The sequence below is a fragment of the Amphimedon queenslandica genome, unplaced genomic scaffold (assembly GCF_000090795.2).
Source record: "Amphimedon queenslandica unplaced genomic scaffold, v1.1 AMPQUscaffold_13513, whole genome shotgun sequence".
Lineage (NCBI taxonomy): Eukaryota > Metazoa > Porifera > Demospongiae > Haplosclerida > Niphatidae > Amphimedon > Amphimedon queenslandica.
This window is the reverse complement of record NW_003546251.1, coordinates 444,218-464,186: the sequence shown is the minus strand read 5'-3', so window position 1 is coordinate 464,186 and position 19,969 is coordinate 444,218. Positions and strand designations below refer to the sequence as shown.

The 19,969-nt window shown below is 36.1% G+C and overlaps 6 protein-coding genes across 6 annotated transcripts in view; 3 read left to right on the top strand and 3 right to left on the bottom strand.

The window, feature by feature from the left end:
* LOC109586714 (insulin receptor-related protein-like) overlaps positions 1–2,149 on the bottom strand; it is a 3,450-nt gene extending 1,301 nt beyond the window's left edge. The window contains exons 1-11 of the mRNA XM_020002925.1: positions 1,968–2,149; positions 1,661–1,913; positions 1,577–1,613; positions 1,134–1,531; positions 940–1,090; positions 850–890; positions 686–808; positions 559–642; positions 293–504; positions 121–230; positions 3–21 (exon numbers count right to left, since the gene is read on the bottom strand). Of these exons, the coding sequence (XP_019858484.1) occupies positions 3–21; positions 121–230; positions 293–504; positions 559–642; positions 686–808; positions 850–890; positions 940–1,090; positions 1,134–1,531; positions 1,577–1,613; positions 1,661–1,817 (1,332 nt within the window). The 5' untranslated portion in view covers positions 1,818–1,913; positions 1,968–2,149. The remainder of the gene's footprint in view (positions 1–2; positions 22–120; positions 231–292; positions 505–558; positions 643–685; positions 809–849; positions 891–939; positions 1,091–1,133; positions 1,532–1,576; positions 1,614–1,660; positions 1,914–1,967) is intronic.
* Positions 2,150–2,271: 122 nt separating this feature from the next.
* On the bottom strand, positions 2,272–6,888 carry LOC109587453 (hepatocyte growth factor receptor-like). Its single transcript, XM_020003696.1, has 14 exons — positions 6,750–6,888; positions 6,218–6,242; positions 5,886–6,172; positions 5,733–5,837; positions 5,481–5,691; positions 5,325–5,434; positions 5,122–5,278; positions 4,947–5,029; positions 4,793–4,885; positions 4,471–4,688; positions 4,311–4,420; positions 3,446–3,608; positions 3,226–3,362; positions 2,272–2,814 (listed from the first exon to the last, which is right to left on the bottom strand). Exons 1-14 carry the CDS (start codon positions 6,835–6,837, stop codon positions 2,364–2,366), a joined length of 2,238 nt encoding a protein of 745 aa, XP_019859255.1. The 5' UTR covers positions 6,838–6,888; the 3' UTR covers positions 2,272–2,363.
* Positions 6,889–6,923: 35 nt separating this feature from the next.
* LOC105315946 (uncharacterized) lies at positions 6,924–9,544 on the top strand. Its single transcript, XM_020003717.1, has 11 exons — positions 6,924–7,038; positions 7,091–7,159; positions 7,203–7,292; positions 7,350–7,390; positions 7,504–7,668; positions 7,720–7,788; positions 7,839–7,890; positions 7,935–8,024; positions 9,091–9,219; positions 9,273–9,313; positions 9,363–9,544. The coding sequence occupies exons 1-11, from the start codon at positions 6,939–6,941 to the stop codon at positions 9,516–9,518; spliced, it is 1,002 nt and encodes a 333-aa protein (XP_019859276.1). The 5' UTR covers positions 6,924–6,938; the 3' UTR covers positions 9,519–9,544.
* On the top strand, positions 9,545–11,467 carry LOC105315538 (uncharacterized). The gene is made up of 11 exons (XM_011410228.2): positions 9,545–9,698; positions 9,984–10,043; positions 10,103–10,193; positions 10,283–10,337; positions 10,424–10,579; positions 10,640–10,708; positions 10,759–10,810; positions 10,856–10,942; positions 10,992–11,132; positions 11,182–11,222; positions 11,268–11,467. The coding sequence occupies exons 1-11, from the start codon at positions 9,569–9,571 to the stop codon at positions 11,424–11,426; spliced, it is 1,041 nt and encodes a 346-aa protein (XP_011408530.2). The 5' UTR covers positions 9,545–9,568; the 3' UTR covers positions 11,427–11,467.
* An 84-nt stretch (positions 11,468–11,551) lies between these two features.
* LOC100635133 (poly [ADP-ribose] polymerase 12-like) lies at positions 11,552–13,654 on the bottom strand. The gene is made up of 4 exons (XM_003383285.3): positions 13,587–13,654; positions 12,560–13,526; positions 12,287–12,511; positions 11,552–12,232 (listed from the first exon to the last, which is right to left on the bottom strand). The coding sequence occupies exons 2-4, from the start codon at positions 12,567–12,569 to the stop codon at positions 11,616–11,618; spliced, it is 852 nt and encodes a 283-aa protein (XP_003383333.1). The 5' UTR covers positions 12,570–13,526; positions 13,587–13,654; the 3' UTR covers positions 11,552–11,615.
* A 53-nt stretch (positions 13,655–13,707) lies between these two features.
* On the top strand, positions 13,708–15,066 carry LOC100635008 (clusterin-associated protein 1 homolog). Its single transcript, XM_003383284.3, has one exon. It carries the CDS (start codon positions 13,786–13,788, stop codon positions 14,950–14,952), a length of 1,167 nt encoding a protein of 388 aa, XP_003383332.3. The 5' UTR covers positions 13,708–13,785; the 3' UTR covers positions 14,953–15,066.
* The last annotated feature ends 4,903 nt before the right edge of the window (positions 15,067–19,969 follow it).

Sequence of the window (19,969 nt, the reverse complement as noted above, 5' to 3'; positions counted from 1 at the left end):
ACAGACAAGCTATCATCAACCCTAAAACAGGGAAGTAGTACAAGTGCAACACTTAGCTTGTAAATTTACTGCTATTTGTTAATAGGGTTGTGTGCATATAGTCAGGCAGTGTTTGCTTACATGCAGTTCCTTGCTGCCAAGTCTCTGTGGACAAACTTCTGCTCTGATAAGTAATTCATACCTCTAGCTATATCCAAACACATTGACAACAAATCCTCCATTGATAAATTCTAACATGAATAATATAATAACCATCAATTGATAGTGTTCTACAGTTATCAATTTAACTAACCTCAGGTAGTATGTTTGGCTCATTGTGTCCTCTTTTCTCAACTAGGAATGATTTGAGGTCCCCATTAGCCATGAAAGGTAACACAATGGCAGGTAGTTGATCCTCAGTATCAAAACACACACCCAATAGCTTGAGTACATTAGGATGATCTAGGCGAAGCATTGTTTCTGATTCTGATATGAATTCTTTGATCTGCTCAACTGAAGAGTGCTCTACAGTAACGTTTGGAACAAAAATTTTAAAGAAAAGAAATAGATTTAACTCACCTTTCAGTGTTTTTATGGCAACATCTTCTATTTCAGAAAGGCTTCCTTGAGAGACTTTACCTTTATAAACTATGCCAAATGCACCTACATTTTTGTGTACATGTATAAAAGTATCAACTAACTGTACCTTCTCCCAATTCACATGTGATCTTAATGGCAGAGTAAGGAATGATGCAGCTTGACGTAAACAAATCAGTGGAATGTATCAGAGAATCAATTGTGAATTTTTCATCACTGGACTCATAATGATCTATATCTAAATTAAAATGATTTTACTGTAACAGTATGTACTTTTTGTTATTTGCATTTCTTCAACTTTCAGTTTCTGTCTTCTACATTAAAATAAGAATACTAGAGATTTTTTAGCATATAATTGTTTACCTTTTCCTTCTTAAACCACAGTAAAGGTAGACAGCAATGATTGTACACAAACAAGTCAAAAAAATTCCCAAAAATATACCAAATGAAAGAGAAAATATAAAAACAGCACCAATATCCTCCTCAGTAGTAGCAGTAGGAGTGGGCCCAGTTGCTATACACTCTCAATAGTAACACAATACTGTATAGTTACTTACTTGCAAATAGTACAGCACATAGTTCCCATGCATGTCCCCCTATAGTGCCACAGTTGATGCCAGTTGAAAGAATATAGAGCTGCCTTTGATTTGATAAGATATATGGCATCTTTCCATACACAAAACATGCTTCATCTTTACAATTTTCATTATCATTGCAAGATACTTCATTTTGTGATTCTGTGATGCAAGACTTAAAGCAATAAATGGTAGCATTCTCATTATTAGTACATGGATAGGAGGTTAGTACTGATGTAATTGGTTCAGGTATGAGAAGGCTCAGTAATGCTGCTGAACAGTAACAACGTGCTTCTAATGGTAAGTAAGGATTCCAGTCAAAATGCACCACTACTGATAGATCAGTGACATTGTCATATGGAACTTCTGATTCACATGTACTACATGAGAAGATAATATGTGAAAGCTGAATATAATTACCATACCTAGTGTAGTTACTTAGACTGATTAACTCACTACAATCTAAATGAAAGTAACAAAAGTTATATTATAAATTCTGTTTTACTCACCTGTCATTGATCTTGCAAACAATGATGCTCTCATACTGACATTAGTAACAATATCTTGTAGAATATCTTCTTGACAGTCAGAGACTGTTAGTATACCAGACACTATCAAGACAAGTATAGGCAGCCTTTCATCACTTAGGATAGGTTTATAAATCATTGTTATAGAGCTATAGGAGAAACAGCTACTGCCAACTACTGGAAGATGAGACAACTGGAAGTCACTGACAACAACTTTCAATATGAGAATTGTGAACTACAAACGTACATAAATGATAATTATAAAACAAACACAATAAACTTTGATTACTTTGCAGTGATGACTCAACCTGTATATCTTACTGTAAGTCAAGTTGCTCTTAGTTCTCTTCCTACATCACAATGACTGAGACTGGTTCACAATGGTGTCAGCTTTAGAAATACTGTCCAGTGTTAAATAGATGTGTGGCTTATTTCATTGGACAATGGACACTTGTAGTTAATCTGTATATACACTAGGCCTATTAGCAAGTTTAAATCAGGCACAATGTATTTTGGACGCATTCATAATAAAGCTTTATCATAGAGCTACTGTTGGCCTACTGGAAGCCATTGAGAGCTACTTTCAATAAGAATTAAAACTATCAAAAGCAGATCATTAAAAGTACACACCAAACATAAACACAACACACAATTCCACTTATTAAATATGCATTTATTTTATTTCTTAATTATTGGTACTAGTCTCATTTGGCAATGTGTACGGTTTTACTGATCCTATTTCTTCATATAAATCTGTAGTCCCTTGGGCAGTCCCTGTTTCTAAAAACTGAGCATAAGGAAGTATAGCTCCTTCCTCTGTCCCTTCCATTGGATCTGGATCAAAATGATTCGTACTGACTGGTACAGAATAAGGCTCAGCTATAGGATCATTGCCCAGACCTTCTGCAAGTGGAACCTTTCCATTCTCTTCTATGTCTTTACTAGCAGCAGACGTTAGTTCTTTTCTTTTAGCGATGACTTCGTCAAGGGTTTCTTCTAGAGTGAAGTACTCGTTTGAGGGCTCGTCCGATTGAACGCTGGACTCTCGTATCAGTGTGCATATGGAACCCACTAGCTCACTGAATGTGGCTCTGTCTTCAGGCTCTAATGTCCAACATGACAGCATCACTTCATACCTGAAACCAGAACAACAGCAAAGAGTTTACATTAGAAGATTTGGATGTATGTGTTCACACTACACATCTGTCAACTGGGCCACTATAGTTGTACACTACATGCTCAGTACAGATAGCATGTGAAGCGGACTAGTTGGATCAACAAACAATTGCAATGAAAACTAACTCGTCAACTAAAATATCAATTGATGGAAGTATAACATCAACAACTATACATTATATGGACATTTATAATCAGACATTATAAGATTCCACTGTTTATTTAATATAATAATGATAAACTATTACAGCAAGAGAACATAATAATTGTATAATTATTATGATAACATGTTCTCTTGACTATAGTCAATATTTCTAAGCACAATTTGCTCAAATTATCAAATACAGTTGCTACAAGCTAATAATGCTTACATTGGTTTTTCACAGAGTGCTGGTTTCTTAAGCCTAGCTCCAGATTCAATGTGATCCAGTACTTCAGCATTGTCGATAGCTGGATAAGGACTACGACCTAAACTGAATATCTCCCAACAGGTAACACCAAAAGACCACTGAAAAAAAATTAGAAATATTACTGTCATTTTTACAACTCATAAAACAAAAAGTGAACAACATGTAATAGCTAGGGGCTTACCACATCAGATTTCTCTCCATATAATCCGTCGTTTAAGCTTTCGGGTGACATCCATTTTATTGGAAGTTTGGCAGCTTTTACCCCCATCCTGTAGTAGTCTCTGCTGTACACGTCTCGAGAAAGACCAAAATCAGCCACGTAGACTGATAGGCCATGATCAACACTGGAAACAAAAACAAACAAAATGTAATCAAGGAAATGATTGATTTGCCATAGCATACACAGGAAGAAAATTCCCATGTTTCTATGTGTACGATAGTGCAGGGTATTTCATTAAAAATGGCTAGGAAAGAATTCTCTATTTTTTTAATTTTTTCTGATACATATACATGTTTTTATGTTGTGTAGCAAGCTTGAGTTGATTCCTATCAAATTTGAATTTTTTACGAATTTTTAAAGTTACTCAAAAATTGTGCCAAAGTCCCTGTACTATTAGTAACGCGGTAGCGTTACTAAGTAGGATTCACCCCCAAACAAAATGGCTGCCACAACTTTTGCAGCCTTGCTATATAGTACAGGGATTTTGACTAAATTTCACCAAAAATGAGTTTAAAAAAATGCTCCATTTTAATAATTTTTTCTGATGCATATACATGCTTTTATGTTGTGTAGCAAGTTTGAGTTGATTTTGATCAAAATTGGATTTTTTTACAAATTTTAAAAGTTACTCAAAAATTGTAAAAATCCCTTTACTAAAGTACAGATACTTTGGCCAAATTTTTCCAAAAATAAAAAAGAGAGAATTCTCCATTTTATAATTTTTTCTGATGGATACGCATCTACTTATGTTATCTAGAAATGTTTGAGCTATACAATTTAAAATGTACTAGTTTTGAACAGAATAAATTCAACAGATTATGCTCACATGCAGTTCCTTGCTGCTAAGTCTCGATGAACAAATTTCTTTCTTGCCAGATATTCCATTCCTTTTGCAACGTCCAGACACATATATAAGAGCTTCACATGATTTAAGTCCTTTGTACGAAGAAAAAGAATATAAAAGAGAATGAGTGATTTAGCCTCACTGGTGGAAAATCATTGTATTTAACGTTTGGTTGCTTCCTGTTTTTCCTAAGGAATGATTTGAGGTCGCCATTAGCCATGAAAGGTAACACAATGACAGGTAGTTGATCCTCAGTATCAAAACACACTCCCAATAGTTTGAGTACATTAGGATGATCAAAGTCCAGCATTACAGCTGATTCAGATATAAACTCCTCAATCTGTTCAGTAGTGGGATTGGCTATATAAAATAATCACATTAATGTAGAAAATTCTTAATAATAATATACTACATTATAAGAAATTATAACTATTGTTTATTGAAAAATAAACAATTTAATCTACCTTTGAGTGTTTTAACAGCAACATCTTTATTAACACTAGCTCCATTCGGGTCTTTCATTTTCATTTCTCCTTTATACACTTTACCAAATGCTCCTATTGAAAAAGAACATTCACACTGAGGTCAAACAGATATTGTAGTATAATACAAACAAACCTTCTCCTATTGCGTCAACACTCATTGCTAGATTCTCTTTCTTTACAATGACAGATGAAAATACTGACAACCAGCGATTATAGCTAGAAATTAAGATAAAATACTAATACTACTACACTATTAATAATAATAATAATGCATGAAACCATGTTTTGATAAGACGAAGAGGACTTACTTTAGCGAGAGAGGGTCGGGTGGTAAAGCCGGTCGGTTGGAGGTCACGTCACTTGCGAGATGTTCCCTAAAAGGCCCAGGCTCATCAAAAACAGCTACCGCAGGTGAGAAACTCCGAGAACGAAACTCCATATCTTCTCTTGATTGAGTAGAAGGAACTAAAGTCAAGAGAATTAAGGAATATTAAAAGTGGATTTATTATACCATCAAAGTTAGTTGAAGATTGCTGCTTAGTGCTAATTCTATATGGCTGAGATGTAACATATGTATGACTAGTGGCTCTGTTTCGCATTTCATAAGAATTACGTCGTTTCCTATCAAAACAAAGGTGACCTCATTATTATTGTAATGGTGAATTACTTTCTTTGCTTAAGAAAGCATACAATAGCAATGAAGACAAAAATAGCTATACAAAGGACAGCAAATACAGCTAATCCTCCAATTGCAATGTAAGCAGCAGTTGGGATAGTAGATGACTGAGTAGGAGAAGGAGAAGGGGTTGATGAAGTGACTGATGATGTACTAGTTGCTCCATCAGAAGTGGTGGCTGGTTCAGTGATAGCACTTGAACCTAATTCAAATCAATAAATTCTAATCCACTGTTAAACTCACTTATAATCATCGTTGGTTGTGTTATAATTGAACTACTACTTATTACTGGATCAGGGCAATCCACTGTATTATTACTTGTAATAACATTATCAGCAAAGCTAGCATCTATATGATAATAATGCTAGTAAAATATCAACACAGTAATAGATATACTTGTATGGTAAGTATTGGTTCCATCAACAATGACTATATCAAACATATTTGGATCATTTGTTCTTTCAGTAATAGTCAAAGTTTTTTCACATCTTTCCATACTCTCGTCATTACCACAACTTGACTGAAAATTGCATAATCCAACTCTAACTCTATTGCAGCAGTTACTATCACTACAGTTATTTATGTCAAATTTGCAAGAAAGGCAAGGTTGAATACAGATTGTGCCATTATATTCAAAATAGATTTGCCGTTCACATGTGTCACTATCCAAGCCACAAGTAAGACTATAGAATGAACATTAATCATAAATTGATTAAATGTTGACTAACTTGAATGTGCCTAAAGTATCATTACCTAGAACAATTAAAAACAACACATAACCATGGATCAATGTTGATATTGTGTCTACGCTATCAGTTAATGTCCCACATTCAACTACTGACAGTTATCATTGATCATTGTGATAGCTTCATTGCTGAGTCTAACACATAGTAATTATAAATAGCTGCACACACTAGTGCAAATAAATAACATAATTCCAATTATAGAGCACCAGTGGAGTACATGAAATTCCCAAGTTAAAGTATAATGCATGTGTTTATCTGCATGACTGACTGAGAAAAATAAGCTGCATTTTTTACAAAAAGCATCATATATCTAATCGTGTTGTATTTATATAAACAATGATTAACTATGTAGTTACTATGCATGTAGTACATACATGCATTACTAGATCTATTATAGCAGAATCATTGGTTCTGAGGAATGTGTTAATGAGCTATGAAAACTACCTAGTGCAGACTGGGTTCAGTCATAATTAACAATATCAGTATTAAAGTTAGCCCTACTGACTCCACTCACTTGCTACATGTTGGGATCCAATCAATAGAAGTAAACTGATAGATAGGAGAAGGGATATCTTTGTATTGGAACCTCTTCTATCCGTCATTGTTTCATTCAGTGTCGAGAAGGGAGCGAGCTGAGCTAGTTCTAATAACTACAATAACTATTAAATATTCATTAAAATTAATTAACATTTTAATTCTAATAATGGCCACTTGCTTGAAGGCTGATGTGCAGGATTTTGAGAGCATTTGGGGGTTGATCCAGGAGTCTGGAGATCAAACTGATAGATGGGTCAGCAAGGAAGGTATGCTTGTAAGAGAAATGGAAATATTAGGCATTTTTATCTTAAATATTAGACCTAAAAGTCCTTGCATTTGGTGAGAAGGATGAGCAACTGTGTGATTATTTTGTAGCAAAGAATGAAGGTAAAAATGCTAAGCTTGCTTTATGCATTAGAAATAATTGTAGGAAGAGTTGTAGCTGTAGCGGCCATCTTTTATCTATATTCTACTTGGGTTGGTAAAGCAATATGTGCAGATGAATTTCTAACTAACTCAGGTCTATATATATCTGTTACAAAAAAACTGTGGCATGAAACTTATGATTTATGAATAGGAGAAGAAGCACAAGATGCAGTACTGAAAGAATTATTTAAAGTAAGCAATGACTTCACATGCTGAAGTAGTGTAGGATTCTGTTAAAAAAATGAACGCTCATTTATGATAATTTATTGATTATAATAATGCTCACTTGTTAATTATAATTATAGACAGTATTGGAAAGAGACTGCCATCGTCTGAGACTAACTTTAAATAGAAGTGACACTGCATTGCTTCAAAGGTATGCAGAATGGGGAGGGAAAATAGAAACGGAGTGGCTAACAGTTAGACTGCCAAAGAATGGTCTGGATCAGTTTGCTAAAGAAGCTTCTAAAGTAAGTTATAAGATTAATGTCTTTATTATTATTACTGTCAATATTTGATAGCTAAATAAACATTATCATATAAGACTTGCTACAAAGGATGATGTACAGAGTATATTGTATCTCATACAGGTATCTGCTTGCATGCTTCATATTGCAGTACTTATTCATAAATATTATAGTGTTTGGCTGAATATGAAAATGACCCTAATGCTGTACAAACTGATGAAGAAAGTAAGAAGTTTGTGTATGTTTTACTTATGATTGTCTCTATGCAGTATTGAAGGAAGATGGGTATGGAAAGGAGTCATACTATCAATGCTTTGTTGCTGAAACAGATTTACTTGATGAGAAAGTGGTACAAACAGGTCAGCAAGAGCATGTAAATTAGCTTATGATTAAAATTTGCTTATTTCTAGAAGCTAATAACTCAAACAAGTATATTATATTAGTAGTTCATTATGCACACATAGCTTATGGTTGTTACCCTGTAATGTGTGCAAGTAATTTTCGAGTTATGAGCATTTTTTAAAATGGGGCATTTTTTGAAAAATACCCAAGGCTATAGCCCATGGTTTTTTCCAAAAAATGGCTCCAAAATCACCCCAAATTTTTATTACATTTTTTGATACATATTGATGTCCTTATGCTGTGTAGAAAGTTTGAGCCGATTCCAATAAAAATTTTTCGAGTTATGGCCATTTAAAAATGGGGCATTTTTTGAAAAATACCCAAGGCTATAGCCCATGGTTTTTTCCAAAAAATGGCTCCGAAATCACCCCAAATTTTTATTACATTTTTTGATACATATTGATGTCCTAATGCTGTGTAGAAAGTTTGAGCCAATTCCAATAAAAAATTTTCGAGTTATGGCCATAAAAAAAATGGGCCATTTTTTGAAAAATACCCAAGGCTATAGCCCATGGTTTTTTCCAAAAAATGGCTCCGAAATAACCCCAAATTTTTATTACATTTTTTGATACATATTGATGTCCTAATGCTGTGTAGAAAGTTTGAGCCAATTCCAATAAAAAATTTTCGAGTTATGGCCATAAAAAAAATGGGCCATTTTTTGAAAAATACCCAAGGCTATAGCCCATGGTTTTTTCCAAAAAATGGCTCCGAAATAACCCCAAATTTTTATTACATTTTTTGATACATATTGATGTCCTAATGCTGTGTAGAAAGTTTGAGTCGATTCCGATAAAAATTTTTCGAGTTATGGTCATTTTTAAAAACAGGCCATTTTAAAAAAATACCCAAGGCTATAGCCCATGGTTTTTTCCAAAAAATGGCTCTAAAATCACCCCAAATTTTTATTACATTTTTTGATACATAATGATGTCGTTATGCTGTGCAAAAAATTTGAACTGATTCTGATTAACATTTTTCCAGTTATGGCCATATTTTATATTTGATATTTTAATACTTTAGGTACACTTTCTGCTAAAATGATACACAATCCAAGAATTATTGGCTTTGCCCTGCATCATATTATGTATTGTAAGAAAAAAGGAAAAGTAATGCATTTGGAAGATCTCTTTGTCCGACAAGAGCACAGAAGTATGTATCATATTTCCAGTACCAGTAGATAAATTTTGATTAACTTTGCATAGAGCGTGGAGTTGGAACAGAACTAATGAGAGAATGTGCCAAAGTAAAGCGAAATGGAGCACAATGAATCTGTTTCTAATTTTACATGATAGGCTGGAGTTCTCTTAGGCTGTAAAGAAATGGATTGGCAAGTACTGGATTGGAATACGAAAGCAATTCAACTTTATGAGAGATTAGGAGGAGTTTTGGACAAAAAATCTATTTTTGTACAATTCAAGGAAGACTGCATGAGAAATATCTTGCAGTGAAAATATCAAGTTACTTTATTAGAAAATTTAATAATGAGAGGAGTGGCATTATGGCCTCTGCCATCATAAATAGTGTTGCCATTGTTGAGTGCTTGGAGGCTAGTGTAGAGGATTTTGAGAGCATTTGGGAGTTGATCCAGGAGTATGGGGATCAAACTGATAGATGGGTCAGCAAGGAAGGTATGAAAGAAATGACAGAATATTAATGGCTAATTTAGTCTTTATATATATATATCGAGTGTAAAACTAAATGATTGGACATGCATTGAGCCTGATTTTCAGGGATTATATGGGAGCTGTGATTAGCATACAGTGAGTTAGACCTTACCTCTATTTCCAGTTTTTACAAGACCCTTATCGCCGGTTTTTGCAAACAGTCAATCATAATATAAAAAACAAACTTAGGTCTAATTGTTAATCATTCGTTACTCCATTTTACAAGATAATATTTTAGACTCATTTTAGGTTTAAAATTTGCAGCTTTTAAAGAGAAATCCTTTGAATACATAATAGCAAAATATAATGGTATGAGTGAATACAATAACATAGCTTGTAGTGTTTATGTTCTTGCTTTGTACACACAGGGAAGGTCGTTGGAATAGCATCTCTGTATTACTTGCATTACTATTGGTATGGGAAGTCAATGTGTATTGATGAGATCATTACATTCAAAAGGTATAAATTATTATACTCTATAGACGTAATGTATGATCATTAAAAGACATCCAGCTGTTAACATTATACTTTAATTGTTTTATATTTAGTCATTTGTTCACAGATGAGGATGTTGTTACATTACTATTACAGAAAGCAATGGAGGTATACTGTAATTGTAACTATGCATCTGTTTAGTATTACTATGATACTAGTCTACTAGATGTGATGGTCCCTATCCAATACTTTAGATTCTGCTGAAAAGAAATTGTCATACACTTTGCTTGATTCTACTTGAAAGTGACTTGTCACAATTTACAAAATTAGGGGGAGAAGTGGAGATAGGTTTTAAAATTCTTAGGATCTCAAAGATTGCCATAAATCAGTTTGCTAAAGAAAAATCAGAAGTAATTATTATTAGATCTAAATAATTATAATGTATTCTAATCATTGTCGAATTTCAATAGCTCAATAAGCATTATCTTATAAGAGCTGGTGTTAAAGAGGACATACCCAGTCTGCTGTATCTCATCCAGGTAGGTATGCACATAATGATGTATGCCACTGTGCTTTAACATGCATGCAGTGTTCAGCAGTGTTTCAAGGGGAACCTTTATTGCTTGATGCCAATGAGAAAAGTAATACATAAAAATGTTAAGTGCAATGCTTGTATATAATTTCAGTGATATCTGAGGATACATTTGATAAGAAACAAATCGGTGCCATCGTTATTGAAGCTGATGCCATAGCATCTGTTGAATCCGATAAAGATAAGTAAATTAATTATCGTTATTCTTATTATTATAATTATTATTGTACATGGTGCAGATGTGTCTCCTGCAGTAGAAATGCCTCACAATCCCAGAATAATAGGCATGGTCTTATATTACACATTCTACTGTAAGAGAAGAGGCAAAGTCCTTCACTTTACAAGACTCTTTGTTAAGGAAAGGCATAGAAGTAATGAAATCATACATTTTATAAATTTATCATTAAACTCTTTATTTAGAGCAAGGACTAGGAACTGAGCTAATGAGAGAATGCACTAAAGTATAATAATAATAATAACATGATTCTGTTACTTGTTCATTGTAGAGAGCTATAATGGAAGGTTGCGAAGAAATTAATGGAAAGATAAATGAGCAAAGTACAAAATTGATCAAGTTTTACGAAAAGCTAGGAGGAGTGATACTCACAAACTATGTGACAATGAATTTTAGCAGGGACTGTTTGCTTGGTTCGCTTAAAATGTAGTTATAAGGTTGAAATAACAGTGAAGAATAATACTGACCGTAGACATGCAAAACAACCTATAAACCTATTATGCTAAAAATCAAAAATAATATATTATTATGACGCGTGCAATGTAGTAAACAGAATCTGTTGAAAACAAGCGGTACAGGTATTATACACAATGCAATTACAATTGGGAGGGAGGGAAATTTATTTTTTTGTATAAGTTATAACGTACATAGGGTACGCTCCTTTGTTTTCATACATTATGTAAAGCCTTGAATCTCGAGTATCACCACACACACAGTCATAGCGCCGCTGGATGCCGCCCTCCTCTGGACAAAGCGGCGGCTGCTCTAGGCTCTCATTAGGCCTTGAATAGTAGGAGCGACCAGTCAAAACATTGACAGCTAACAGTTGACGTGTTGTTCCATTAACAAATGCGTACTCATTCGAATAGGATGCATTGACAGCGAAATAAAGGCCCCTTCCCCAAGGGCCAGGCTGACTGAATTTCATTATGTTAAATCCGATTTCTTCCTCGTAAATGCCGCGAGGATTGCTTTGCTTTGTACCGTAAAAGAGAAGCATTTCTCCAAGCCCATCATCTTTATTATTTTCAATGCATCTCCTTGCACAGTCCATATATTTTGACCAGAGGATTTTATTCTGGACCCGCTCGATTCGGTCAACCGTTGCATCAGGGAGGGTCCTTTTGAACTCCGACGATATTTCTTGGTACTCTGGTGATTGACTGCCAAGGGGCACTATCTTGAAACTTCCGTCAGCTGGTCGATGGTCGTCCCAAAATGAAGGGTACTGAAGTCCTATAATTATAATTGAGTTTGTTTAAAATAATTATATATATGGTGTGGTCTTACTGATGCTCAACCTGTTTTCATTACTGCCCTCATGGATATACGCGTTCTCAGCGTCTCCATTTGTCCTCCCTCTGTTAGCTGGTGAAACGTTGTTTCTCTTTCTGGCTCTATTTCTATAACCATTTCTCCTACCCGTAGTCATGTATCTCCATACGAATATGCAGACGTAGATAGCTTCTATTCCTGCTGTCACAGCAAAAAATACAGCAACATAAAAATAAAAGCCTAAAAATAAGACTCATGGTAACTTTGTGCAAGAGCTAAGGTGCTTACCTGATGCCATTTTGGTGCTTTCAGATTCTGTTTCTTCTCTATCTAAAAGGACAGCGTTTACGCATTACTCCAGCGTTCGTTTAGCCACGCCTACATTAGATTAAAATTAATTTTACCTATGCTACAAAAAATTAATTATGTTGTATATCATCATCAATATTCATCCATGGTAACATTCAAAAATCAAAATAAAGATCATGAGTTTATATGTTCATCTAATGCATGTATATAAAAGATTGCTAATTATACTTGTACGTAATAAGGTACAAAGGATACGCCCTTTCATTATCATATGTAATGTAGACAACAGATCCATTTGCTTCACCCCACACACTATCATAGCGAATCTTAAGTCCTCTCTGCCTTGAAGTCCGAAATGGAGGTTGACGAAGGCTGCTATCAGGCTTTAAGTATTGAGATGTTCCAACAGCAACCATAGCTACCAGAATTTGACGGGATTCCCCCTTTCTATGGGCATACTTGTCTGAATAAGAAGCATTTACTGCAAAATAGTTGCCCTTTCCCCACATTCCTACTTGACTCATTCTCATGTCAAATCCTGAGTCTCCTCCATATATTTCGCTCGGATCATTTTTACGGGTTCCATGAAATAGCAGCTCCTCCATCTTCCTCCCACTGTATTCTTGTGTTCTTGCAGCACACTGTTCATACTTCTCCATCAAAAGCCTGTTCCAAATTTTGTCGACGCTTACAATTGCATACTGCGACATTGGCATTGTCTCATGAAATATCTCAGCAATATTGCAAAACTCTTGTGAAGTTGAGGGCAGAGTTATCATTCGAAAGTCACTAGAATTTCCTTGGCGTGTGCTTCCGAATAGTATCGATTCTCTCTTTTTGGAATTCCTTTTTCCGGTTGTTTTGTATCGAAATAGAAATATAGAGATGTAGAATGCTTCAATTGCTGCAGTTACCAGAATGAATATCAGTACTGCACTCCAGACTTCTGCATATGAAGGAATACAAAGAACAACAGCATTATGTGCATGCAAACCTTTGGACTTACCCAGCGCCATTAGTGTTTGTTTACTTGGAAACTAGAGGGTGGAAATTTTGCTGAGATATGTTACAATGGCGGGGAGCTGTAGTGCGCATGCGCAATAAAATGCAAAAGTAGGTGTGTCCATCTAGTGTTGTTTAGTTACCAAGATACCAAGTGTGGTAGGAAAAAAGGATAAACAAAAAGAAGGAAGATTTAGAAGAAAATGTCTTACAGAGAACTAAGGAATTTCACTGAAATGATGCAGACCCTGGGATATCCCCGTATCATATCTATGGAGAACTTCAGAGAGCCCAACTTCACACTTGTGGCAGAGATCTTGATATGGCTGATACAGAGATACGATCCAACGGCTGAAATAGTGACAGACGTAGACACAGAGCAGGACAGGGTCTTATTTATCAAATCAGCCGCTCAGTTTATGTCCACGAAGGCACACATCAAGCTGAACACGAAAAAGCTCTACGGTGCAGACGGATATGCTGTCAAGGAACTACTGAAAATATCTTCACTTCTCTACTCTGCCATGCGTTCAAATGATGACAAGGAAAGCAAAGATAGCAACGTGGCTAGCTCCTTTCACTCTTCACTTACTAACAAGATGACTGATCTCAAGGCTTGCAGACAATTGGCATCAGAGATCACAACTAAAGGGGCCAGCCTTTACCAGCTGCTGGGACAAGAAGTAGACTTAAGGGAAGCACGTCACACAGCCATTTCCCGACCGGTGGACATTGATTCGATCGAGAAAGGGATAGAGAGAAGTATAGAAGCAGTAAACGACGAAACGGCTCGAATGAAGCAAAGGATGGATAATGCTGCAAGCGATGAGAAGACACTTGAAATCAAAATAGAAAAAAAGGGCCAAGAGTTGGAACGAAATCAAAAGCGTCTCAAGACACTCGAGAATGTCCGACCTGCTTTCATGGACGAGTACGAGAGGCTAGAGGGAGACTTGAAACAAGTATACGAGATGTATATGGAGAAGTTCCGCAACCTCTCCTACTTGGAGCAACAGCTTGAAGACCAGAGAAAAGTGGAGCAAGACATGGCTGAAGAAAGAGAGAGCTCTCTCCTTGAAATGAAAATGCAATTGCAGCAGGAGAACAGGCGGACTCTAAATGACACCATGGGTGTCACGTCACAGGACAGCATGGTTGACATGGAGTCAAAGTCCAGGTTCATCGGTAATATGACTGGAGAGGGTATTGCTAGCGATGATGGAAGCGCATCTCTTTCCACTGGTAGCAGAGAAGATGAAGACCCACTGCAGGATATGCAGGAGGAAGAGGAAGATGAGGAGGAAGAAGAAGAAGAAGATGATGAAGAGAGGAGAGAGTTTGCTGAAGGAGATTCGGACGAAGATTTTTAGACTTATTTAAACAATACTAGTAATTATCATTATTATTATTATTATTATTCATTATTAAAATTAATAATCATTACATTAAAGTCAAGAGCTAAAATTGCCATTTTTTATAAAGAACCATGGGCTATTATAGCCTTTACTTTTTTCAAAAATTGGCCTGTTCTACAAATACTCATAACTTGAAAATTATTTGTTGAAAATAGCTCAAACTTTCTACACAGCACAAGTGCATCGATATGTATCAGAGAATGTAATAAAATTTGGGGTGATTTCGGAGCCATTTTTTGGAAAAAACTATGGGCTATAGCCTTGGGTAATTTTCAAAAATGGCCTGTTTTTAAAAATGCTCATAACTCGAAAAATTCTTATCGGAATCGACTCAAACTTTCTACACAGCAAAAGTACATCAATATGTATCAGAAAATGTAATAAAAATTTGGGGTGATTTCAGAGCCATTTTTTGGAAAAAACCATGGGCTATAGCCTTGGGTAATTTTCAAAAAATGGCCCATTTCTAAAAATGCTCATAACTCAAAAATTTTTTATCTGAATTGACTGAAACTTTCTACACAGCATAAGTACATCAATATGTATCAGAAAATGTAATAAAAATTTGGGGTGATTTCAGAGCCATTTTTTGGAAAAAACCATGGGCTATAGCCTTGGGTAATTTTCAAAAATGGCCCATTTCTAAAAATGCTCATAACTCAAAGTTTTCTTATCGGAATCAACTCAAACTTTCTACACAGCATAAGGACATCAATATGTATCAGAAAATGTAATAAAATTTGAGGGTTGATTTGACAAAGACAAAAAGCTCCACTCTGTCTGCAATGTTGATGTCAATCTTGCATAATTATCAATAAGAATATTAAATAATGTATTACTTTCACTCTTGGTTTCAACTATTCACACGACATAGTACTACATGATTCACTAATTGATAACAGGACAGAGTAGCAGTTGTATTTTATCATAACTGTCTCTCTGTTATCAGAGTGCTGCTCTGGACCATGGCTGCTTATCTTCTTGTTCTGTGGTTGCTTCAGTTTCCAGCAGTATATGGTGATAAACTCTATGTTGCTAATGATTGCAGTGAAATATCGTCAAACTGCCATAACCTCTCTTATTATACAGGTGACCCTTCTCTTTATTTCTCTACTGATACAACCCTGATATTCCTTGAGGGAGTCCATTACTTGTATGAGCCAGTTACTATCAGTGGAGTATCTAATATGACACTACAAGGAGAGGGGGTCCTACAAGATGGCAGTCATTGGACTGTAAGAGAGTCAACTGTCATAATACACTGCCTCAACTCTGAGGCTGGTCTATCCTTTATCGATTCCTCTGTTAGCATTAGCAACATTTCGTTCTACAATTGTGGTAGACCAGTTGGCAATGACACTCTCAGCTCTCTATTGGAGCCATACTACGATGGTCTCTACAAGACTCGGTTTAACCTTGAGTCCTACACTGACCTCCAAGCAACCCTGATATTTTTTAATTCGACTAATGTAAGCCTTGATCAAGTTTCCCTCCAGAAATGCTCTAGTTTTTGTATCTTTAGCTTTAATACTCAAAATATGACAATCCTCAATTCTTACGTATCTCACAGCAGTCAAAACATATTGTCAGAGTACAGGTGCTGCAGTGAAGAATCAAGTAACAATCCAAAATGTAGCGGAGGGAACATGATTCTGTTCTATCTTGACAGTGACTCAGACGACATAGCCCCAAGCACAATAAGTTATAATTCATTTATTTATAACAGTATTTTCTCTTTTGGTGCTGGTCCACTAAACAATCGCTCAAAAGCAATGAGCTCCATCACTCTTATTGATATTACTGTACATCACGTTACGATATTTCTCGATTCTGTGATACTCTTTCAAAACTTGGGCGGAAACTTTATCGCACTTTCTGGCAACTCTTTGTTATGGTTTTATAACGTCACCTCAGAGGGTGCAAATAGATACACGTGTAGCAGAACCACACCCATGGTTTCGTTTGATATATCAATCACAAATCAAATTGGATTTCTTCCAAATTACATGGAGCAAGCAGAGGATGTCAATCACACTGTTACCATTCATTTTAATGAGAGCCTTTTCCTTGGTAATATAGCTCAGGATTCATCAGGGATCAACATAGACACTAGCCTAATTGTACCATTTCTACCAATCAAGAGCAAATACTATGCATTTGTACGCAATTCAGTGTTTTCACAGAACAGAGGTTCCTTTGGCTCTTGTATTGGAGCAGGTGGGACCACTCCAGTCTCTGCTGTTACTCTCATTCTTTTCATGTTTAATGTGACGTTTGATGAGAATTATTATCAACAAAAATCCATACTCTATGATGCCAGGAACATAACCAGCCCTTATAGAAATGTGCCTCCTTGCTGTCTTGCATTTGGCAACGTAGTCAATGCAACATTCATAGATGTTAGCATTTCTAATCACAAAACCCTGGGAGTGTATGCTTATAATACACGAATGCTATTCATAGGTGACAACGAGATAAAGAATAACACTGGGGTCCAAGGAGGCGGAATGATGCTCCTGGGTACTTCAGCTATCGTCATGATCTCATCAGTTTTACGTTTTACAGACAACAAGGCAGAGCGTGGAGCAGCGATATTCATTACTCCGCCAGTTGTGGCTTCTTATAGTTATCCTTTCTGCCAGTATCAAGTGGGCGATAGTTTGAGCAACTCTAGCTCATCCATTATATTCTCAGGGAATAGAGCCTCCATCACTGGTGACATTATTTATGGAGGAGACGTTGATAATTGTTTCTTGTTTACAAACTTAGGGATAACACTAAGTGATTTAAATATCAATGGACTTTTTGTTTACAAAGGAGAGGAAAATCCCCGTTACTCTATCTCCTCTGATGCAATTAAAGTTTGTTTCTGTTTCAACGAAGAGAGTTTCTGTAATGTGTCAAAAATAACAACACCCTCCATATATCCTGGTGAAAGTGTCAATGTTAGTGTGGCTACAGTGGGTGATACTGAAGGCTATACCACTGGTAAGATTAAGATATGGCACGAAGGAGTCAATGTCAAAACAGTCTCCAATGAATTGCCAAGATGCTTCAATTTATCTATACACAGCAATGAATTGATTGGAAATAGCTCTAATGAAACACTCATTCTGGTAATCGATGACCCATACAACGGTGACGACATAACCAGTATTAGTCTTGCTGTGCCAATATTGAATTGTCCTCCTGGTTTTAGGCCTTTAGGATCAACCTGTGCGTGCGATACTGCCATAGATTCCCTAGGTACTGGTGTTGTGTGCTCCATCCAAGATCAGCTAATATATCATAGGGATGACGCTTGGATTGGATATTCCAATACAAGCAACTGTGTACTAGTCTCTGATCACTGTCCTTTCGATTACTGTAGAAACTCTAACGTTTCCTTTAATATATACCAGCCAGATGCACAGTGTGCTCTTGATAGATCAGGAGTATTGTGTGGAGGATGTGCTGAGGGTTTCTCTATAAAGCTTGGTTCCAATGAATGTGGTCAATGCTCCAATAGTTACTTGTCTCTGTTACTAGTGTTTGGTATAGCTGGTGTAGTATTGGTTATATTTCTCATTTTACTCAATCTCACTGTTACCATTGGTACCATAAATGGACTCATCTTCTACGCTAACATTGTCAAAGTCAATCAACCGATATTCTTTCCTAATGGTCCTGTTACATTCCTGAGCCAGTTCATTGCCTGGCTTAATCTTGACCTAGGGATTGAGACTTGTTTCTACAATGGGATGACTCCTACGCATAAAGTATGGCTGCAGTTCGCTTTCCCATTCTACATATGGGTAATCATTCTCGGTGTCATCATTGCCTGTAAATATTCCAAAAAGATAGCTTCACTTGTTAGTTCCAATGCAGTCCCAGTGCTAGCAACACTCTTCCTCCTCTCGTATGTAAAGATCATTCGTACATACATACTAGCCCTCAAAGTATCAAAAATTAATTGTGGGTCTACGGTTAACTCGGTGTGGGCCGTCGATGGAAACATTTCCTATTTCGGCAATTCACATATCTGGCTGTTCCTGTTCTCAATACTGGTTCTATTGGTAGCGGTCATCCCTTATACAATATTTATCACCATCCTCCCTCTTCTTGAGCGATATCCAAGAGTCTGTGGAAAAGTATGGCTCAGTTTCCTTAAGCCGATATCTGATGCCTATTGTGGGCCTTTTAAAGATAAGTTTAGGTTTTGGGCTGGCCTCCTCCTTCTCATTAGACTTATAATAGCAAATACTGTACCTTTCCTGCCTCAGACTGGAAGACTGTTGCTGATCATTTTCTTTGTTTCTTTTTTGATTTTCTTTTTCGTTGAAACCGGAGGCCCCTACAAGCTATGGTACCTCAATCTACTGGATATTTGGTTCTTTGCTCACTTGCTCTGTCTCTCGGCCCTTGCTCTCAGCGGAGACTCTGAAATAGGTACCATAGTCTCCGTTAGCCTCTCATTTGGGACATTCCTAATAATAATGGCTAAGCATATTTATAGTCGCTTGACTGAGTATACACGTTTTAAAACATTGAAATCAAACTTGGTCAGCACTTCCAGTTTGCCAAAGGTAACTGCTAGAAGAATGACAGATCCTTTTGAGCCACGCAGTGTATCCAATGATTACAATCGCTACAGGGACTCCATACTAGCACTAGATGATGAAGACTAACTAGATTATATATATACCTATATATGTATATATATATTGTGTGTGTATTTTCAAATCCTAACTAAAATATTATTGTAATAAAAAGTGATTGACTTCCATTTTAAAAATAATGATATATTCTTAAGCTGTTGCTTTGTGTGGTGATGCTTTGTAGTAGTCCTATCACAACTTGTTATCACAATAGATGGACAAAAGAGCCTCCTCCTCCACACAATTGCAAATGGAGCCTCAGTACAACTTGTTCTTCATCTTTCTCTTTGCTTTGAATCCAGTCATAGCTGATGAATGGGTTGTGTCTCCTACTG

Excerpts from the sequence above, each read along its gene's own strand:
- LOC109587453 (XM_020003696.1), bottom strand. The coding sequence starts at position 6,837 with ATGACGGATAGAAGAGGTTCCAATACAAAGATATCCCTTCTCCTATCT. Across the intron at positions 6,173-6,217 it reads GATACTTTAGGCACATTCAA|TCTTACTTGTGGCTTGGATA; the intron begins GTTAGTCAACAT and ends TTCATTCTATAG. Across the intron at positions 4,689-4,792 it reads TGCTGTTAAAACACTCAAAG|CCAATCCCACTACTGAACAG; the intron begins GTAGATTAAATT and ends TATTTTATATAG.
- LOC105315946 (XM_020003717.1), top strand. The coding sequence starts at position 6,939 with ATGGCCACTTGCTTGAAGGCTGATGTGCAGGATTTTGAGAGCATTTGG. Across the intron at positions 9,220-9,272 it reads TGTCCGACAAGAGCACAGAA|AGCGTGGAGTTGGAACAGAA; the intron begins GTATGTATCATA and ends AACTTTGCATAG. Across the intron at positions 9,314-9,362 it reads TAATGAGAGAATGTGCCAAA|GCTGGAGTTCTCTTAGGCTG; the intron begins GTAAAGCGAAAT and ends TTTACATGATAG.
- LOC105315538 (XM_011410228.2), top strand. The coding sequence starts at position 9,569 with ATGGCCTCTGCCATCATAAATAGTGTTGCCATTGTTGAGTGCTTGGAG. Across the intron at positions 10,044-10,102 it reads CATAATAGCAAAATATAATG|GGAAGGTCGTTGGAATAGCA; the intron begins GTATGAGTGAAT and ends TTGTACACACAG. Across the intron at positions 10,580-10,639 it reads TTGCTAAAGAAAAATCAGAA|CTCAATAAGCATTATCTTAT; the intron begins GTAATTATTATT and ends GAATTTCAATAG.
- LOC100635133 (XM_003383285.3), bottom strand. Across the intron at positions 12,233-12,286 it reads TGAAAACAGGTTGAGCATCA|GACTTCAGTACCCTTCATTT; the intron begins GTAAGACCACAC and ends TTATAATTATAG.
- LOC100635008 (XM_003383284.3), top strand. The coding sequence starts at position 13,786 with ATGTCTTACAGAGAACTAAGGAATTTCACTGAAATGATGCAGACCCTG.